The 19,680-nt window shown below is 40.7% G+C and overlaps 1 protein-coding gene across 1 annotated transcript in view; it reads right to left on the reverse strand.

Moving 5' to 3' along the window:
- The window catches only part of Dchs2 (dachsous cadherin-related 2), a 238,144-nt gene that overhangs the window by 71,793 nt on the left and 146,671 nt on the right, over positions 1-19,680 (reverse strand). The window contains exons 5-10 of the mRNA XM_029475593.2: positions 16,988-17,998; positions 14,518-14,705; positions 13,293-13,392; positions 8,089-8,243; positions 6,163-7,006; positions 2,959-3,198 (exon numbers count right to left, since the gene is read on the reverse strand). Of these exons, the coding sequence (XP_029331453.1) occupies positions 2,959-3,198; positions 6,163-7,006; positions 8,089-8,243; positions 13,293-13,392; positions 14,518-14,705; positions 16,988-17,998 (2,538 nt within the window). The remainder of the gene's footprint in view (positions 1-2,958; positions 3,199-6,162; positions 7,007-8,088; positions 8,244-13,292; positions 13,393-14,517; positions 14,706-16,987; positions 17,999-19,680) is intronic.

The raw sequence follows: 19,680 nt of genomic DNA on the forward strand, positions 1-19,680 counted from the left end.
TTCGAATGCCAAACAGCACTGAGTGGTTACGTTTCAAAAATCTGCATTCTAGAATGCCAGAACACATATGCTCAGCTCTCTGGTATTAAGTAACACTATAGTATTTCTTTAATACATACTATAAAGTAAACCATTCATAAATTCCAACCCGATGCCAGTTATGTTAAAATCCCAAGTACGTCATTTAATTCTCATGCATAATCCTGTTCCATTCTTTTAACCCACTAAGTGCAAAAGGAAGAAAAAGAAAAGGAAAGGGGAAAAACACAAAAAGAAAAAAGATCCAGAAGAAATATATTCAAACACACACACACACACACACACACTCATATGTATTTACAAAAACACCTGCTTAATCGCTTAACAGATCTGGCTTCATTAAAAACACAGTAAATACAGTACTTGTATGAAATTCTCCAAAAATATTTTTTAAATTTTTATCAATTTGATAAAAAAAAAAAATCTTTCAGTAATCCAAACCATCTCCAAGACATGTAAGATGAGATGAAGTTTGGGGGGATGTTAAGTTGTACTTTAAACATCCATAAGTGTAAAGCCACAAAATAGTACATCTGAATTTTGAATAGTACGTCTGAATAGTACATAATAATTGTACATCTGAATTTTCACTTGTATTTTTGATGTCTATAATGATAAGGTTTCAACTCAAAAGAAAGTAACTAACTTCACAGCAAAGAAAGAATAAAGAAAAAGAGAGAGGGGGGAGAGGAAGGGAAGGAGGGAGGGAGGGAGGGAGGGAGGGAGGGAGGAAAGGGGAGGGAGGGAGGAAAGGGGAGGGAGAGAGAGAGAGAGAGAGAGAGAGAGAGAGAGAGAGAGAGAGAGAAAGAAAGAAAAAAAGAAAGAAAGAAAGAAAGAAAGAAAGAAAGAAAGAAAGAAAGAAAGAAAGAAAGAAAGAAAGAAAGAAAGAAAGAAAGAAAGAAAGAAAAAGTAAACGGATTTGCGTATGGCAGTCTTGTTAATAAATTCAGAGAGGGGGTAGAAATGTTTTTCCTCTTTTCAAATATAAAAGAAAAAGAAATGCCTGTATATAGTAGAATCCTGTACAGGCAATAAAATTAACGAAGTGTGGCCAAGGGTGGGGGGAAAGATTGCAGGCTGCTAAGCTGCTCATCAGCAGTGGATTCAACCTACGCGATCCTGCAGAGGCTCCTGCTGATGGTTACAGCAGCAACCATGGACGAGAACATTGCTGAACTAGGACCACTGTGAAACGGGCAGCTTGAGTGTGTTCCCCATTGTTCCTGTCACCCAAAAGCAAACAGGGATGGAAAAGTGCTAACTTCTAAGCAGGGACCGAGAGCAGCTGTGAGCATGCTCTGTTCTGTCCAGTGCAGCGAGGAAAAGTCTTTGATCACACTGCCCCTCTCTGGTCAAAGAGGGAAAATAACGTGAGCCCTTGAAAAGAGTCCCTAAGCATCTTAGACAAATTCACATCAAAGGCTCATCAATGCACAGTGGTGTTTCCCAAGGGATCAGAGCAGCTGAGCAATATAGAACTTAGTTTGAAAGCTAAAGAAGTCTATCCTTTACTCTTCTGATTAACATTTATGGGAGAAACACCACTGAGAGCCCTCTCGGAGTTGCGGAAATGTAAGTGCACATTTTACAAATGTAAGTTTTAAAGACTGGTTAATTGGATGGTTTGCAATAATTCTAATGGGAAAACTCAAAACCTGAAACTTCTAAGCTAACTTCTGAGCTGTCAATATTATCACCATTTAGTTTAAAATAAAAACGGAATATCATTAAATCTACTGTGCCTTAGACATCCAAAGAGCCTCAGTGCTGTTCAAGAGCAAGTCGGAGACACTCATGAATTCCCTGCCAACGTAACTGCCCACTTTAGATTTTTGTGTCTCTATGCTGTGTTCATTGTAAAACTAAAAATGGTAGTTGACATTGCTATTGACTGTGCCAGATATTCATACAGTCTTTCTTTCCACACAGTAATGCCTTCATACTTATAACAGGACGACATGTTAAGCACCACAATTGTCTCCATTTTACAGACAAGAAGAACACAGAGGTTGGTTAGTAACTTCTTCCAAGTTGCACAGCTTTGGGGAGAGATAATTCTGGGATTCAAACTTGAGTTGTGTGATGGGAGCTCCCCAGCCCTTGGAGCGAGCCTGTCCTGCACTGAGGAGATAGAGATGAAGAAGCACCGAGGAGATGAAGAAGCACTGAGGAGATGAAGAAGCACTGAGGAGATGATGAAGAAGCACTGAGGAGATGAAGAAGCACTGAGGAGATGATGAAGAAGCACTGAGGAGATGATGAAGAAGCACTGAGGAGATGATGAAGAAGCACTGAGGAGATGATGAAGAAGCACTGAGAAGATGAAGAAGCACTGAGGAGATGATGAAGAAGCACTGAGGAGATGAAGAAGCACTACACTTCTCACACTCAGTGCATTCAGTGTGCTGAGATAAATGTGGCCACGTGGGTACCCCTGCTTGCTGCATCCTCGTGAAATCAATAAATTATGTGTTTATTAGGCATGTGCCACTCCAGATAATAATAAAGATCAACACAAACAGATGCTAGACAAAAACAAGCATCAGCTACAGCTTTTCATTTCATGTATGTTTTGAAAATACTTGATATTTGAGGTAAGTGGTAACTCCATTTCCCCATAACTATTATTTTTCTTAATTTGTTTACTGTTAGTGTTTGTGGGTAAGTACATGCACAGTATGCATGCAGTATAGCACATGTGTGGAAGTCTAAAAAGAACACTCCAGAATCACTTATCTTCTTCTATCATGGGTTCCAGAAAGCCAACCCAGGTTACTGGGCTCCCTGGCAGCCATTTTCCTACTGTGTTATCTATGTCTCTCATAGGTTACTTTTGCCCATGATTACTATTCTATATTAACTATATAACTCTTACATGCTTTTTTTAAAATAGCATCTACTACCTAGTTTTCAGATTACCTGAATCCATGTCATCAGCTTCAACCCTTGTAACAAACACCCCTGGACTTTGGTTTTCTTTAACTGAAGTTTCATACAGAAGTTGTTTAAATGCTGGTGTCTCGTCATTTACATCAAGCACAGTGACTGTCAGAGTCTGGGATGAAGAACGTGCTGGCATGCCACCATCATGGGCCACGAGGGTCAGGATATGCTGAGTTTTCACTTCATAATCCAAAGGACAGGCTATCCTCAGCAAGCCTGCTTTGAAAGAGAAGACACAATGAGCTATGGATGTCGTCTTAAGACTGCTTGCTTACTCTACCACAGCTTACATCACGTTACTAAATTGAAAACTCACTTTTCTTTGATAGTGAGTGAATCATAAAAAAAGAGAAAGACATTTTTGAGCCAACTTCATCTTCGTATATTATCTACAACAGAAAGTTAATGTTCTTAGTCAGAAAGTCAAATTGAGTTGTAAAGACAAACGACAAATTTAAAAGTCTATCCTATACCTGAGAGGCCTACAGCAAAGTCGTTAGTCTACAGAACATTTCCCTCACCTTCAAAAGCATCTATGATACTAATAACATATAGTCTATGATGCATGACACACTTAGAAGCAAACAAGTTATTAAAATGTGCATATGACTCCAATTGTTCAGACATTTGATTTCTGTTAAGGAGTTGGCATCTCTTATACTGACGCTTGGTTACCTGCCACTTGCTTTATTAACAATAAAGGGCAAATAAAATGTTTTGCAACACAGACAATAAACTTCACAAAAAGCCACCTTTCTATCCTACTGTTGAACCACACAACTCCGTGTGTGTACAGTGTTTTACACAGACAGCCATCATAAAATAATAACTGTTGTGTATTTCTTTTAGGATTGATGATCAACTCCCTAATATTTTCTTCAAATAATTAAATATTGAGAAGGACCTTTAAAATAGTTGTTTAATAATTACTCACCATTATATACATTGAGGCTATAGGAAAACTCACTATGCCATTTATTTTTATTAGAAACATGAGTCTTGTAAGAGGAAAAAACTCCCATCTCATATGGATACATTCTCCAATTATCATTTTGTCTTTGAAAAATACCTCAAAAGAAATAGCCATTGTAATAGCTCAAGATTCATGAGGCCAGCATTACTAAGACACAATTCAAGTTTATTCTTCCTTTTTAACAGGCTGAAACAGACCTTCCTTGGGCATCTTGGAAAGCATTTAAAGTACCATTAAATCAGCTCTGAGGAGAGCTTGCAAAGACCATGAGCCTGTGTCTGGAGAATCTCTTGTCAGCTGGGCACTTAGGTGGTGTTCATGTGAGCCTCAGAAGGGAACCACATGTCAGGATCTGAGAAATGTTCTGATAAAATTTCCCAACAGAGTAGAGCCAACTATGCTCACAGCTTCCAAATCTGACACATTGATTCTCATTCCAAATAATGTTCTTCACAACTGGCCAAATAGTTTACATCTGAGATCCTCCTGCCTTCGGTTCATGTTGAAATCACTATTTTACAGACAATTATATCGTAATCCATAAGTTTCTTAAACATCCTGAAAAATCACATAAAGAGAAGTTCATTTCCAAATTCACGGGGTTGAGATTTTTCTATACCCTTTTATCACATCACATTTTAAAACAAGCATAGTGGGTGGCATCTGACAACACAGTGACAGCAAGTCCTCTGAACTGGCAGTGAGTGACATTTGTACAGAGTAAGTGACCCTAATAAATGCTGATGTAAAAATTAAAATGCTACAACTGATGTAAAAAACAATGTTCCTGATGAGCAAAAGAATTCAGCCATTAAAACCTGTATGTTATTTTCAGTTACTGATCGATGTTGTCTTACACAATCCAAGGGCACATTTGCACACTAGAACCCTTGCATAATGATCTTGATTTAGCATATGGCCAGTTTGCTGTATTTCTAGCAGCATTCACTACGTCAAAGACTCACAGTGGTTGTTCCTGAACCCTTGGTCCATGAGATATGAGCTACCTACAAAGAAGTTATCAATAAACTGTTCAATACAATGTCTGCGCGTTCTCTCTCTCTCTCTCTCTCTCTCTCTCTCTCTCTCTCTCTCTCTCTCTCTCTCTCTCTCTCTCTCTGTGTGTGTGTGTGTATGTTTGCATGTGTGTGTTTGGTGTGCATGATGAGTGTGAGCATATGTGCATGTGTGTATGTGAATGCATGTGTATGAGTGTGAGTGAGCGTGAGTGTATGTGTGTACAAATGTGTGTGTGTGTGTGTGTTACATCTCTCTAGGAAGATTCTGTCACATAACAACTACCATGGTAGCATTATTATAGAACAATAAACAAGAAGAGTTGGTAGGGAAACAGAGAAGTCCAAACTCTTGCACACTATCGGAAAACAGTGTGACAATTCCTCAAAAATATTTTCAAAATTAGTTAAATAATCATAAAGCCCTGTCTTTCCAGAGAAGTTACAGCAGTTTTAAGATGCTTTTAATTATAATTAAAGGATCATACACCCCAATAACATCACTTCTGGATATTTATGCAAGAGACTAGAGATGAGGGTCTCCGGGAGGCAGTGACAATGTCAAGTTCACGTCTGTACTGTTCACAATAGTCAGAGCTAAAAATAACTCAAAAGTCTATCAACAGAAGAGTAGAGACAGAAAATATGGTACATGCAAGCAATGGTCCTTAAAACTCCTGAGGGAATTTCGTCATGTGTGATGGCATGTCTGGACTTGGAAGACATTGTGCTGACTGAAATAAGCTGTCATACAAAGACAAACACTGCACGATTCCATTTATCTAAGCTATCTAAAATAATCAAATGTATAGGATTACCAAGAGGAGTGGTGTTTGTCTGGATGCATAGAGGAGGAAGTGAGGAAAAAAAATGGATTAGATTAAGTAAACAGTGTGACCTTTAGAGCTCTGTTGTACAGCACTGAGTTCACAGTGAAGAATAATATGTTCTGGAAATAAAAACAGGTTAGGAGTGTTAAATGTTCTTTCTACAAAGCTGAGCAGAGTGGCATCCACATGCAATCCAATTACTCAGGAAGCAGAGACGGGCAGATCAGGAATTTGGTGCCATCCTCAGCTACATTGTGACTTTGAACTCATCCTGAGATATAGGAGAACTTGTCTCAAACAAAGCATAACAAAACATTTAGCAAAATACAATAGCATAGAAGTGGCATCTGAAGTACTGTACCTGATGAGCTGTCTAGCACGAAGACCATGTCCTCATTTCCTGAGAGGATGCTGTAAGCTACTTCTCCATTCATCTCTGCATCTGGATCCTGGGCACTTATGCGGTGCACCACAGCACCTACTTCAGCATCCTCTCTCACATAGGTGATGGGATAGGACACAAAGGTGGGGCTGTGGTCATTCACATCCAAAACCACCACTTCTGCTACCAGAGTCCTCCATCGCCGATCTGTCACATTCACGGCCTGGTCTGATGCGGTGACAGTTAAGATGAATGTTGGAACATTTTCTCTATCCAGGGGAGATGCAGTGACCAATGCACCAGAGGAGGGGTGGATGAGAAATGGGTTCACTCCAACAGAGCTGGTTTCTGCAAAGTATTGTATCCTACTGTTCAGAAAACTGCCATCGCCATCTTTGGCATTGAAGACATATACCAGAGTCCCTACAGGGACATTCTCCTCTATGCTTATCACAATGAACTCATCCTGGAAGGATGGAGAATGCTCATTCTGGTCTTCCACATCAATGCTAAGGAAGACTGTGCTGTTCCAGGCGGGGCTTTGGCTGTGATCTTTAGAAATCACCCTGATAAGATAATGGGATGTCATTTCGTAGTCAAGTTCCTTAGTTAGGAACAAATCTCCTGTGGAGCCATCAATTTCAAAGTGGTCATCCTTGTCCTCAGCAGCAACACTGAAGTGTGACTTCCCACCATGGTCCTGTTGAAGGGGATCCGGTGACTTCATCAGGCTCATGATCTTTGAAGGCTTCGTGTTTTCCGGGATAACTAAATGTCGGATATTCTGAGACATAAGAACTCTCCCTTTGGAGAGTGGTATCACCTAAAATAAGAATAAAAAAATTGTTGGTACAGAGTCTTTTAAAACTAGCTCCAAGTATATCTTTTAAAAGGTAAGTTTAAACATCAACATATATTATGACTTAATGTTGATTTTTGTTATGATGACTTTAAGCTGATTTCCATTTGTGTTTTGCATATCTGTCAATTGTTGAGAAGACACCCTTCAATAGAATTCTAACATGTATCAAAAGATAAGTTTTGCTCTATATAGAAGAGAAGAGAGTACACTTTTTAACTTGCTTTGATACATGAATGACTGTTTTGTGAGGCTGGGCCATAGTTCTGGAATGTACATGGTAATTCTTCAATGAAATGTTGGGCAACTAATTCCCCAAATTATCCCAAATCCTAGATATCAACCTAGTTCCAATGAGACCTTTGGGCACTGAAATAGTGAGTCTTTGTTGAAACAAAAAAACTAAAGGTATGGCCACATTAATTTTTCTTGTAACCAACATTTTAATAATGAAAGACATAATTTGAAGACAGTAGCCTTGTGGAAGTAAACTCTTTGTTATTATATACATATGAGCTTATCTTACATTTAGACTGTGTTAACATTACTTAGCATCATGTGACTAACAGAGAATCTAGCTTAACATTTGACTGGTTAGAGGCAATTTTCTCCTGCGACAAAGATAGCCCATTACTTTGCTTTCTTGTTGCTGTTGCTATGATCTGGTTGAGGTGGAGCTTTGAAGTATGGATCTCAAGTAATTGTTATATGCTTTAAAATGTCAAAAAAAAATGTGATTTATCCAGTAGCCATTTGATTACATACAAGGTCCTCCTTATCAACTCATTGCCATCAGAAATAAGAAAAAAGGCTCCTTTTGCATATCACACTCAAAACAACACAAATGTCTGTGTGGTGAAGGATGGTTTGCCAATAACAATGCATAACTAGTTCAAAAGCTATGTAGATTTAACTTTTCCCAAATAATAGCAATGTAAGCATTTTGTGTAGGATCCACATGTTTGGTGATGTCTTCATGCTGTCGACTTGTTTAAAAATCAAATGGCATTCTCAATGTTCCTCAACATCTTATGCTGATAAATTACCTGAATATTAATAATTGCCTTTCCTTGAAGTGGGGGCACCCCATGGTCACTGGCAATAACTGTCATCCTATAGGAAGGTCTGTAGTCATGTGAAAGGATCGAGGTCGTTCTTATTTCACCGTTGTTTGCATCAATCTTAAAGTGAGCAGGATAATCTATATGCACAAATGAAGAAACTAATATTAATCCAAAAAAGCAGAAGATGGGATGAAATCAGTTTATATATTTATATTTCAAACATGTTCTTACTTTAAATCTCTTGGGAGTTTAAGGACCTATAGAATTTTAATTAGGTTTTAATTCCTTGGAGGCCTGAGATGCTGTTTACCCTATTCAAACATTTTACAGTGTATCAATACACATATGTATCAATGCACAGTTAATATCAGTTTAATTTTATATGCCACTAAAACATAAACAAGACACTATTCATTTATGCATATAATAATTAAAAAGTAGGTAGCTAGGCATGGTGGTGCACGCCTACACTCCAGTGGAAAGTTCCTGCCAGGACATTCTGAGCTACATAGTGATACCATCTACAGATTTCTGCCCTCCATATGCATAATTTGCTTTTAAGATTCATCTGTTGAGACTGGATCAGCAATGTCCTATATTTGGTTGTTACATCTTAAATGTGCAGCTTAATTCTTTCCTACCTGTTTTCTTTTCTTCTTAAATACTTATGTTTCCTTGAAGTGCTTCAGATCAGGAGACAGATCTGGAGAACTGATCCAGTTTGGGTAGAATTTTTGGTGAGAGTGCTTCACAAAATAGTGTATTTCCCTTCAGAGTCAAATATCTCGCTGCCCTTTGGTCTTAATGTTGGTCCTGCTGGCTCAAAGCCTAGCTAGATCTGTGGTGTCATTAAGAATTCCAACATGTAGGTAGTTCCTCTTTCTTTCTCTTCTTTTATTAACAAGACTATTTCAATAAAAAGGAAATTTCTTTCCAACTAGTGTGTGTGTGTGTGTGTGTGTGTGTCCTGGTGCCTGCAGAGTCCAGAATAGAACTTGGAACCTGTTGATCTAGAACTAGAAGCAGCTGTGAGCTGCTTAGTGTGGATGCGAGGAATAGAACTTGGGTCCTCTGGAAGAGCAACAACAGCTTTGTAACCACTGAGTCGTCTCTCTAGCTCCCGACTCTTTTTGTCAGCCATAAGAACTTCAGTGTGGGAAAGGGTTTCAGCCTATCACCATTGTTATCTTTACTGATGCTCAAATTACTTCATTACTGAGTAGCAGGATCCTTTCAAAATTGGTCCCTGGGTTTTTAGACAGAGTCCCAGTAGTGTGTACCAACTCCCTTGTGTCGTGTGCCGAGTACTGCAGGCTTTCCTAATGGATTTACTGTCTAAGATCTGAAACCTGTCATTTCTCCAAGCATTTCTGGTTCCCCTGGGTGGAAAGTAGTTCTCTGAGACCACAGCCTGTAAGGGAGGGAGCTCCTAGTCTTTCTGGCTTTCTTGTGATTTCTAAGCCTTTATGGTAGATGATGAGTAGATAGATATACATGCCAAAATATATCAGAGTTTCATATAAATAAAAGCAATTTAAGTTCACTCGCCACAGTGTGCTTAGTTAAGTCATAGAGAATAATTTTCAATGAAATATGAATATTTCAAACAACAGGAAGGCCTCAGACAAAGCCCAAGCATACAAAGCCATTCTGTTTCCACAGCCATTGAGTCAGTTCGGTCCATTTACTCTTCAGGGCTGTAAATAGAAAAGGATTTCTGCCCGTGAAGAAGTTAGAGTGTGAAGCCAGCAGCTAGGAAACGCATGAGTTGTGATTTCTATTTTCATCTGCTCCTTTCTGTCTCTCAGGGATGCTGTGCAATGCTCTGGTGAATGATAAAAATCCATGTTGCTATTATATTTTTTAATCTTGCTACATTATTATTATATTCTAATGTAGTCGACTTTATTTAGTAATGAGTTACGGTGAAAACGGATGACACACATCATTATATGCTTCGATTGCTTTGCTCCAAGTGTCCTCTTGAAAGCTAATTTAAAAATAACGTCTCAGGGGACTAGCGAATGAGCTCAGGGGATCAAGGCACTCGCTGCACAGGCTTAAGCTGAGTTCAAGTCCTGGGACCCAGGTAGAGGTGAAAGGAATGAACCGAGGGCACACATAAAAACAATGCCCATGGCACTCAGAAATGCATGCTGAGCATCAGTGTCAGCTTTTAGATGGAGTGATTTTCAGTGTTTTATGAATGGCAGGTCTGGAAAACAAATACACAATGAGGCAGTGTTCACTTCCAGATCTTCTGCTCCATCTTTGCCCTGAGGAGAGTCACATTCCTAACTGGTGTGGGGGCTCTATTCTCTACTCAATGGACCATAAACATGCGAAGTGTGGCTTTGCTGGCTTTTAGGTTAAGGTCCTACACAAGGATCAAAGCACCCTCTCCTCTCCTCTCCTCCCCTCCCCTCCCCTCCCCTCCCTGTCTCTCCCTGTCTCTGTCTCTGTCTCTGTCTCTGTCTCTCTCTGTCCCTCTCTCTCTGTTGTATGTGTATGTATCAGTGTGAGTTGTGTGTGTGTGTGTGACTGTGTATGTGTGTGAGGGTGTGTGATTATTTATGTGTAAAGCATGAGTGTATATTATGTGACTGTGTGTCAGTGTACATGTAAATATACACTGAGTAAGCAAATGTGTGACTTGTGAGAGTGTGCATGTGTGTGTGTGTGTGACTGTGAGTGTGTACTTCTGTGATTGCATATGTATGTGTGCGTGTGTTATTGTTTGGAGGGTGAGTTTGTGTGCGTGTCTGTGTGTGTGTGTGTGTGTGTGTGTGTGTGTGTTTCCACATTCATTGCTTTTCATGGTTATTTCATGTTCTTCGACTACCCTCAAAATTAGAGAAAATTAATGCAAAGACCTCAAGCACCTAACTAACCTTAGCAAGGGCCATAGGAAGATATTCTGCCCCAACATGCCAGAACTAGAAAGCTCTGCAATGCTTACATGAAGAAATCGTGGCGCCTCCCTGTGGGGAACAGGGAACATGACAGGAGAACTCGCTTCCTGACTGAGGAGATGATGAGGAACCACTGATAAAGTCCCAGTCCCCAGTGAGAATGGAAACAGATCCTACGGCACTACGCAAGGTGACTTCTTCAAATAAATGCCACGGTGTGTCTAGGTTGATGCATTTGAAGCTGTAGGTAGATCATTTTCACGGTCACATCTCACTCAAAGATACCATATAGTGTGAGTGTGTGAAACAATGCTCAAACAAGTATTCTGCCCCTTGTCCTTCTGTACATACATGAGCTGCTCCAGGACAGCAAACAGAAGGGCTGCTTCCAGGACCTAGCACAAGCGCCCTGCAAGTTGTCACATGTTCTTCAAAGTCATTATACTCAGGAGACATGTTTTAAGCTGGCTGTGTCAATTCTGGTTGAAAATTGCTTATTGATATCCTTTGCTTGGCTTTTAAATCACTTATCCTTTTCTTTCTGATCTTTAGGAATTCTTAATAGAGCTGAATGCAATTCTGTGTCATTACAAAGGCTGTAATTATTTTCTCCCAATCTTGAGACTTATAACATGAAAACGTCATATAGTACGAAGTTCTGGATTTTAATGTAATTGCATTCATTTGCATCTTTAAATTTTTGCTTGTTTAAAAGTTATATATTCCCCTTAATATCAAATAATCAACCTCTTATATTTCCTTGTTAAGAATTAAGATTTTTGACATTTAAATATGACATATTTTGTATAGTTAAAAAGTAGATATGCAATTTTATTTTTCCATCCTAGTAACAAAGTAGGTCTGTGTCATGCATTGATGGTCCATATGCCTTCTGCATAATGTACATCAAATCTACTTAGGTGAATTATCTTGTCAACTGGTTGGTACTCTGGTGTCTTCATTTTAAAAACTTTGTACATTGAAGTCTTATAGTGGCCCATCTTCCACTTGTCCTTTTGATACTGTACTGATAATTTTTTTTTTAGCCCTTCTATTATGACTTTAGAACAAGCTTGTCATAGTTCACCAAACACTGGTTGATATTTCAACTGAAAATACACCAAGCCAATAAATAGACATTTAAATACCTTTTTGTTTTGGCCATGGGGCTTTCCTAACATGAATAATACACAAACAGCCTTTTACTTCATTTACCTTTCATGTCTTTTAACAAAGCTTTATAGTTTTTATTCATAAAGGTCTAAAGCATGTTCTGCTAGAATTTCTCCTACATTCATTTGCAAGCCTAGATCTTGATGTATGGAGTTAAAGAGATGCCCTTGAGAAAAATCGGACAATAACTCAAGTATCGATCACTCACTACCCACTGTTCAGAAAGAGTCTGAGCAAGCAATGGCCTTGACGCCCCCACTTTTTAGTTCTGCAGCAAATCCACCCTGTGCCTGAGCTACTTCTGTGACTTCACCACAGTGACCAAGCCCTTAGAAACAGTGTCATCTCTGGAATGCTAGTAAGTATCACGTGATGACAGTGGTCCCTGGAAGTTTACAGACATATTAATTTCAGCATCTGCACTTATACCTCTTGGGTTTCCCATGAAGAGAATCAAATCTGCTTCAGGCAAGGACAAGGTTGTCTCTGGTTTTCCCAGGTTTGTGTCAAACAAGATAAAGCACAAATGCCTTTTAAAAATGGTTTCAAACACAATGTCAAGTAAAGAAAATTACCAGAAGAAAGAGAAAGACTGGGCATTTTAAGAGAAAGCTTGAAAGGAAGGCTGTTTTACTCAAGTCACCACATATGCTTTATCTGAGAGGTGTGGCTTGTGGTGTGATAGAGAGCCATGACTTATTTTCATCCTATGAGTAACCTTCACAGATATTCATGGGTGCTCCTGCACATCACATGTTAATTACCACTTCCCTGTTAACTTCCACTTTCCCTACAGTAAAAGTTGACTTGGGTTTGAGGTTCTCACAAGTCCTGCCTGTAAGATGGATTGTTTCTATTGAGGGCATGGGGAAACAGCTACTGGTTTCCACAAAACTTTCGGTATTCTATTTTGTGTTCTTAAATATGAAGTGGTTGTCACAGACAGCAGTGGGATTTTGTTCACAATTTGGTTTTATATTGTCAGTAGTCTAGGGCGTTCTGAGTGATCAAGGAGAAGGTGTCTTCCTCAAAAGAGACAGAGGGTAAGTGACAGAGGGGACTTTAAAAGGATCATGATCCTTTATAAATATTGACTTTTACCTGAAGAGATGGAGTAGGTAAGTTCTGCACTGAGTCCTTCGTCTAGATCCTTTGCAAAGACAGTTGTAACCAGTGTATTGACTGGCTGACCTTCCAAAGCCTGTCATGGAGACAAATAGCTTAGAAATGATTCAGTGGAGCTTTCAATGATGCACTAGTGAGCCTTTAAATGAAAAGAACACATTATACCAATCTCCTACTCACAATTCTAAAGTCTGCCCACCACTCAACTGTCTACCATCAGAAAGGTACGTGGGTAAAAGTTCACAAAATGAACCCACTTTATCTGTTAATGTTTTTATTCAATTTGAAGCATTTGAGCTGGAGCTTTTGAACCAAATATGCAAATAAATTAGTTATAATGAATAGTTCAGACTATATTTTGAAATTCTTAAAGACTTTAGCATTCTCTCAAAGGTTTCTCAGGTTATTGTTTAGGCTACAGTTCCAAAATACAGTTAACAGAAATATCTACCTCATTTTTGGAGAATATATCTCACAGTAAGTAGACATTTTCCAGGAGTGATAATAAAATTCATGGGTGGAGCTCAAGCATTTTATAAACCACAGGGAATTATAGTGATATAATAAAAATCACTCTAATACTGTTCCCTTTGCCAGAATTTTTCTTCAACTCTGGCTTTGGAAGATTGGTTTAAATCCCCTAACTTTCTCTACACCCTTCTGAGTTGTTCACTACACATATTCCATCAGGATCTAAACATCCGGTTCAATTGTTTGGAGATCTGTAGTTGCTAAGCTTTTTATACGTATGATTCACCTATTTAATATATATTCACTTACAAAGTACATGAACCAGCATTGTAATTTATTATAGAGATAATAAACATACAAATGTGGAAAGGAAATGATGAAATCATATGTGTATGATTACAAGTTTGGCGCGTGCTTCCAAACTCATGCCAGGGCTACACACTGATACAGCTTCCAAATGAAGGAGCTCTGCTCAGGGGTGCAAGCATCAGCCGCCCCTCCCCCACCATGAGCCAGTGTGACTGACGCTGGGGTGACATCATGTCTATATGCAATGCGCGGACTATATTTCCTTTCATCGAAGTGGAGGTGCAATTCTGAATTGGAATTATATGCAACGAGGTACCATGCTGACTTGGTGAATTCACATCTTTTACCACAAGGTGGCGCTCAAAACAAATGCCTCTGAAAGCGTTACACGCTCCGCTCCCTGTAAATCTACTTCACAAACCTTGAAGTGAAATTCCTTTCCCGGGAGACACTGAGGGAAAAAAGGCCTGTTGTCATTGATGTCAGCAATTGTGACATAAACCAGCATGGTGGCATTCCGTGGTGGGGAGCCGTGGTCTGTCACTAGGACAGTCATTTGATGATGCCCCTGATGTTCACGATCCAGTGCCAACCAATTGATCAGCTCACCTGGGAAGACAGCAGAAGGAGATCGATCGGCACTGTGAGCTAGAATGCCAGCATGAGGGTGACCAACTGCATCCAAAATAATCCATGGGAAAAGAAATCAAGTCAAAAGCTTTGACCCGCAAGACCATTCATGTACAAAGCAACCCTGCGCTGTCTGACTGTTGAAAGAATTTGTTGCCAGCTCTGATGGTGTGTGCCCCCCCCCAATGAAACCTATGATTTGGAAGATTTATAATGGTTGTGTTTGCTGCTGCATAGAACACAGAAAGTGCATAGCCTGTGGCATCCTAAGTTCTGGATTTGGTATCCAGGTCTCCACCTGCCAGTCTCCTACAGCTAACTCCTAGGTTGCTCTCCGAAGCAAACAGGAATGAATATTTTACAGTGCTTTGTAGGCTGTAGATTATTTGCCTTTGATATCATTACTTTATAATAACCTGAAAAACATATTTCCTGAGCGGGAAGATGTCCTTTACGTATGTCAGCTTTGCTTTTAACTCACAGAACATGTGGACAGCAAGAGGCAGCGACTTCCCAAATGACTTCCCTGTCAGTACTTTTCAAAGCTTGTAATTTTGTAATCCTGGCTTAGAAATGTGCTACCTTTTAAATTCCCCTTACACTGCAGCATGGGGAGTCAGGATAAACTTGTAACTGCCTGTCCCCAGTTGCAAGGGTCTGCAGAGGCCACACATGGCTTTTCTTCCTGCCCAGCCTAGCACTGGCTTCCTTGCCAGTTCATGAGGCCGATGCCACCGAACATTCCTATTACTAAGCTATTCTCACACTTAATCCAAGACAACGACATTGCCTAGAAACAGTAGGCTGTAATGAAAGAGAAAGTTCATGCCTGGTGAGAGTTGCTGAATCCGTGAGCTAAAATGCAGTATTTATGGTTTTCTACATAAGCCATATTTAAATAGTGTTTATTATGACTGTGGTTCGAATAAATCGTACCTGCGACAGCCTTTTGAAAGTTCCAATCTGTAACTCAGAAAGCACCAGATCTCCATTAGCAGACAGAGCTTTATTTCGTGGAAATTACCCTGAGGCGTGGCTTTTTCTCCTTTCTGACTGTCTCTTACTTCAACTGTCAGTCAGTTTCCTGCTGCCTGCTTGCAACGTAAACGTATGTTGTCGCATTTTATATTAGCCACACTTTATATTTAGTTTTTAATGTAAGGTATCAAAGACTAACTACATCACATGCAAGAATCCCTCTTTTTTCTTTACCAAAAGGAGACATAAATGTTTCTGGCGGTTTTGTGATCCTAGTAAATTGCTTTCTAGTTTGACCTTGATGGCATTTATGTTTCACAAAATGGATCTTGACTTTTTTGATACATCTATAAAGGGAAGGGAATAGTAGGTACAAACCAACCATCTGTGCCTTTTCCATAAGCAGAGAACATCAGGGTCCCCAGACATGAGGTGCTGCTTTTATTAAAAAGGTCAGGAGCACACACACACACACACACACACACACACACACACACCAGCAGGTTTCAGGACTGCACTAGAGAGATGGTTAATGAAACGAGTATATTCCAGACAGGGGTGAAGCCTCCGAAAAGAGGCACCCCAAACAAGCCTTCACTCAGGACTTATGGTGAGGCCTCCTAGGAGAGGCACCCCAATAAACCTTCACATAGGACTTATGACATACAAGTCTGACCATGCCTCTGGAGCCGTCTAAGACCGCAAACAATCACGAATTGTTTTCCGGTCAGCATCCATGCTGAGAACATATCACTAACCAGTGTCATCACTGTGCAAGCATCATGGAGTATCCTTGCACAGACCTAGCTGTTAGAGCCTCCTCTGTGACACACCTCTGCCACACACTATTACCCCTGGACTATGAACTCGAGTGTCCGGTCACTGTACTGAACCCAGAAGGCAGCTGTAACATAGAAGAAGTAGCCATGCTTCTAAACTATCTAAACAGAGGCTCTAAAGACAGGGCAGAGGGTGCATGGCAATTGTCACCGCCATTATAATGACCTGGTACCACTCTCCTGCATGCAACCCATATCTTTAACAGGAACATGGTGCAGCCTGGGCCTGCACTGGCAGACTATGATGGGGGAGGTAACAGCATCAGGATAGGCGAGACTCTTCTCTACGTTAACTTCATTTAAAAACCACAGCACTGTCATCAAATACCATTTGCCAAAAGCTAAGCTTAAAATCTACTTGTCCTAAAGCTATATCTAAAGATTTGTGGGTTTTTTTTTCATTCTGATTATTTTAAAGTATGGATGAAAGCTGCAACAAGCTACCTGTATTAGGATTCATCTTGAAGAATTTTCCATCGGTCAAAAGGAAATAGGAGAGCTGCCCGTTCTTCCCAGAGTCGGCATCGATGGCTGTCATTTTCCCTATTACCCCTAGGGGGATAGGGCTCTCCTCAACGTTCAAAAACACCCTGTTCTGCAGGAAGGCTGGGGAGTGGTCGTTCTCATCCAAGACGTGAACTATCACCGAAGTGCTCACATTCTTCAGCAATCGGTCCTCTGAGGTGTGCGCATATACTCTAAACTTGTATGTCTGTGTAGACTCATAGTCTAGCTGTCGCCGTAGATAAATCCACCCAGTGTGAGGGTGGACTGCAAACACTGCAGAGTCCACGCTGACATCCAGGGAGTATACGGTCTTCGGAGCTGGGCGCCCTGGATACAGTGGGTAGGCCTGTACCTGTAGGATTTGAGTGGTCAGTGGGAGAGACTCACTAACTTCTACTTGATAGACCAAATTTTCAAAAGCCATGGCTGGGATTCGTTCTTGGCTTTCAATAACTACTGTGAGTACCAACTGGGATGCCTGGGGAGGGACACCTTGATCCTTAGCCACGAGAATCAGCCTGAAATCCGCCTTGCCTCTCAGACTCTCCCGGAGGTACAGCACCCCGCGGCCTTGGTCCATGCTGAATTCGCTTGCTTGGGGGCTTGCGATGCTGTACCGGATCAGTCCATTCAGCCCGCTGTCTCTATCCTGCGCACGTGCAAGGTATAAGGCTGTACCAGGCGGAGTGGTCTGGGAGATCCTAATTTCATCTGAGGCTGTGGGAAACTCAGGGCGGTTGTCATTGACATCCATCACTGTTATGTTCACTTCTGTACTGCTGCAGGCTGGGGAGCTGCCGAGCTGTGCCTGGACCGTGAGAACAACCATGGGCTGTGCTTCGTGGTCCAGAGGCTTCTGGGTGCGGATACTGCCCAGCCATCTGTGAATGGAGAATTTTCCTTCTGGATCGCCAGAGGAGATTCGATATGTGATTGGCTCTGAGGAATCTGAAAAGAGAGCGTACAAACACAAAACTAAAGTAGTGTCTTCTGGAAACAATGTATGCCCCACCCTGGAGAAGAACACAGTGAAGTCTCCACCCATTCACAGAGGCTGGTGAGACACGGGGCTTACATCCTTCTTAGTGACTAAAGGGAATGGCCGGTGGACAATGAGCAAGTAAGTCATTGCTTTCCTCATCTTTCTTGCATTAGGTAAAAGAGAACCACATGAAGAAAATAATTTAGACATCTATTCTTTGAGGAAGCCAAGTTCAATTTATGTTGACACTTTCTCTATGATATCAACCTTCTGAATAATAAGGTTATTATTATTATTCAGAGGTGGGAAGAGGAAGGTGAGACAGGACAAGGAGGGCCAGCTCTTAGACAGGGAGTTCACATTCCAGACTTGCCCCCAAAGTTGCCACTACACATGGCAAGGGAGCCAGGCACGAATATCTGATCAATCACTATTGAGACCAGCATAAAAATCTTAAATCATTCCAACTGGTAGCAAAAAAGGGAATGCTTAAATAAAATACATTACATCTCCACCTCACACCAGTCAGAATGGCTAAGATCAAAAATTCAGGTGACAGCAGTTGCTGGCGAGGATGTGGAGAAAGAGGAACACTCCTCCATTGTTGGTGGGATTGCAAGCTTGTACAACCACTCTGGAAATCAGTCTGGCGGTTCCTCAGAAAATTGGACATAGTACTACCGGAGGATCCAGCAATACCTCTCCTGGGCATATATCCAGAAGATGTCCCAACCGGTAAAAAGGACACATGTTCCACTATGTTCATAGCAGCCCTATTTATAATAGCCAGAAGCTGGAAAGAACCCAGATGTCCCTCAACAGAGGAATGGATACAGAAATTATGGTACATTTACACAATGGAGTACTACTCAGCTATTAAAAAGAATGAATTTATGAAATTCCTAGCCAAATGGATGGACCTGGAGGGCATCATCTTGAGTGAAGTAACACAATCACAAAAGAACTCACACAATATGTATTCACTGATAAGTGGATATTAGCCCAAAACTTAGGATACCCAAGATTTAAGATACAATTTGCTAAACGCATGAAACTCAAGAAGAATGAAGACCAAAGTGTGGACACTGTGCACCTTCTTAGAATTGGGAACAAAACACCCAGGGAAGGAGTTACAGAGACAAAGTTTGTAGCGGTGATGAAAGGATGGACCATTTAGAGACTGCCGTATCCAGGGATCCATCCCATAATCAACTTCTAAACGCTGACATCATTGCATACACTAGCAAGATTTTGCTGAAAGGACCCAAATATAACTGTCTCTTGTGAGACGATGCTGGGGCCTAGCAAACACAGGAATGGATGTTCACAGTCAGCTATTGGATGTATCACAGGGCTCCCAATGGAGAAGCTAGAGAAAGTACCCAAGGAGCTAAAGGGATCTGCAACCCTATTGTTGGAACAACATGATGTACTAACCAGAACCCGGGAGCTCTTGTCTCTAGCTGCATATGTATCGAAAGATGGCCTAGTCAGCCATCAATGGAAAGAGAGGCCCATTGGACTCGCAAACTTTATATGCCCCAATATAGGGGAATGCCAGGGCCAAAAGAATGGGAATGGGTGGGTAGGGAAGTGGGGGGCGCTATGGGGGACTTTTGGGATAGCATTGGAAACGTAATTGAGGAAA

This window comes from Mus caroli, unplaced genomic scaffold, assembly GCF_978045245.1.
Source record: "Mus caroli unplaced genomic scaffold, Mus_caroli_1 scaffold_3, whole genome shotgun sequence".
In the NCBI taxonomy this organism is placed as follows: domain Eukaryota; kingdom Metazoa; phylum Chordata; class Mammalia; order Rodentia; family Muridae; genus Mus; species Mus caroli.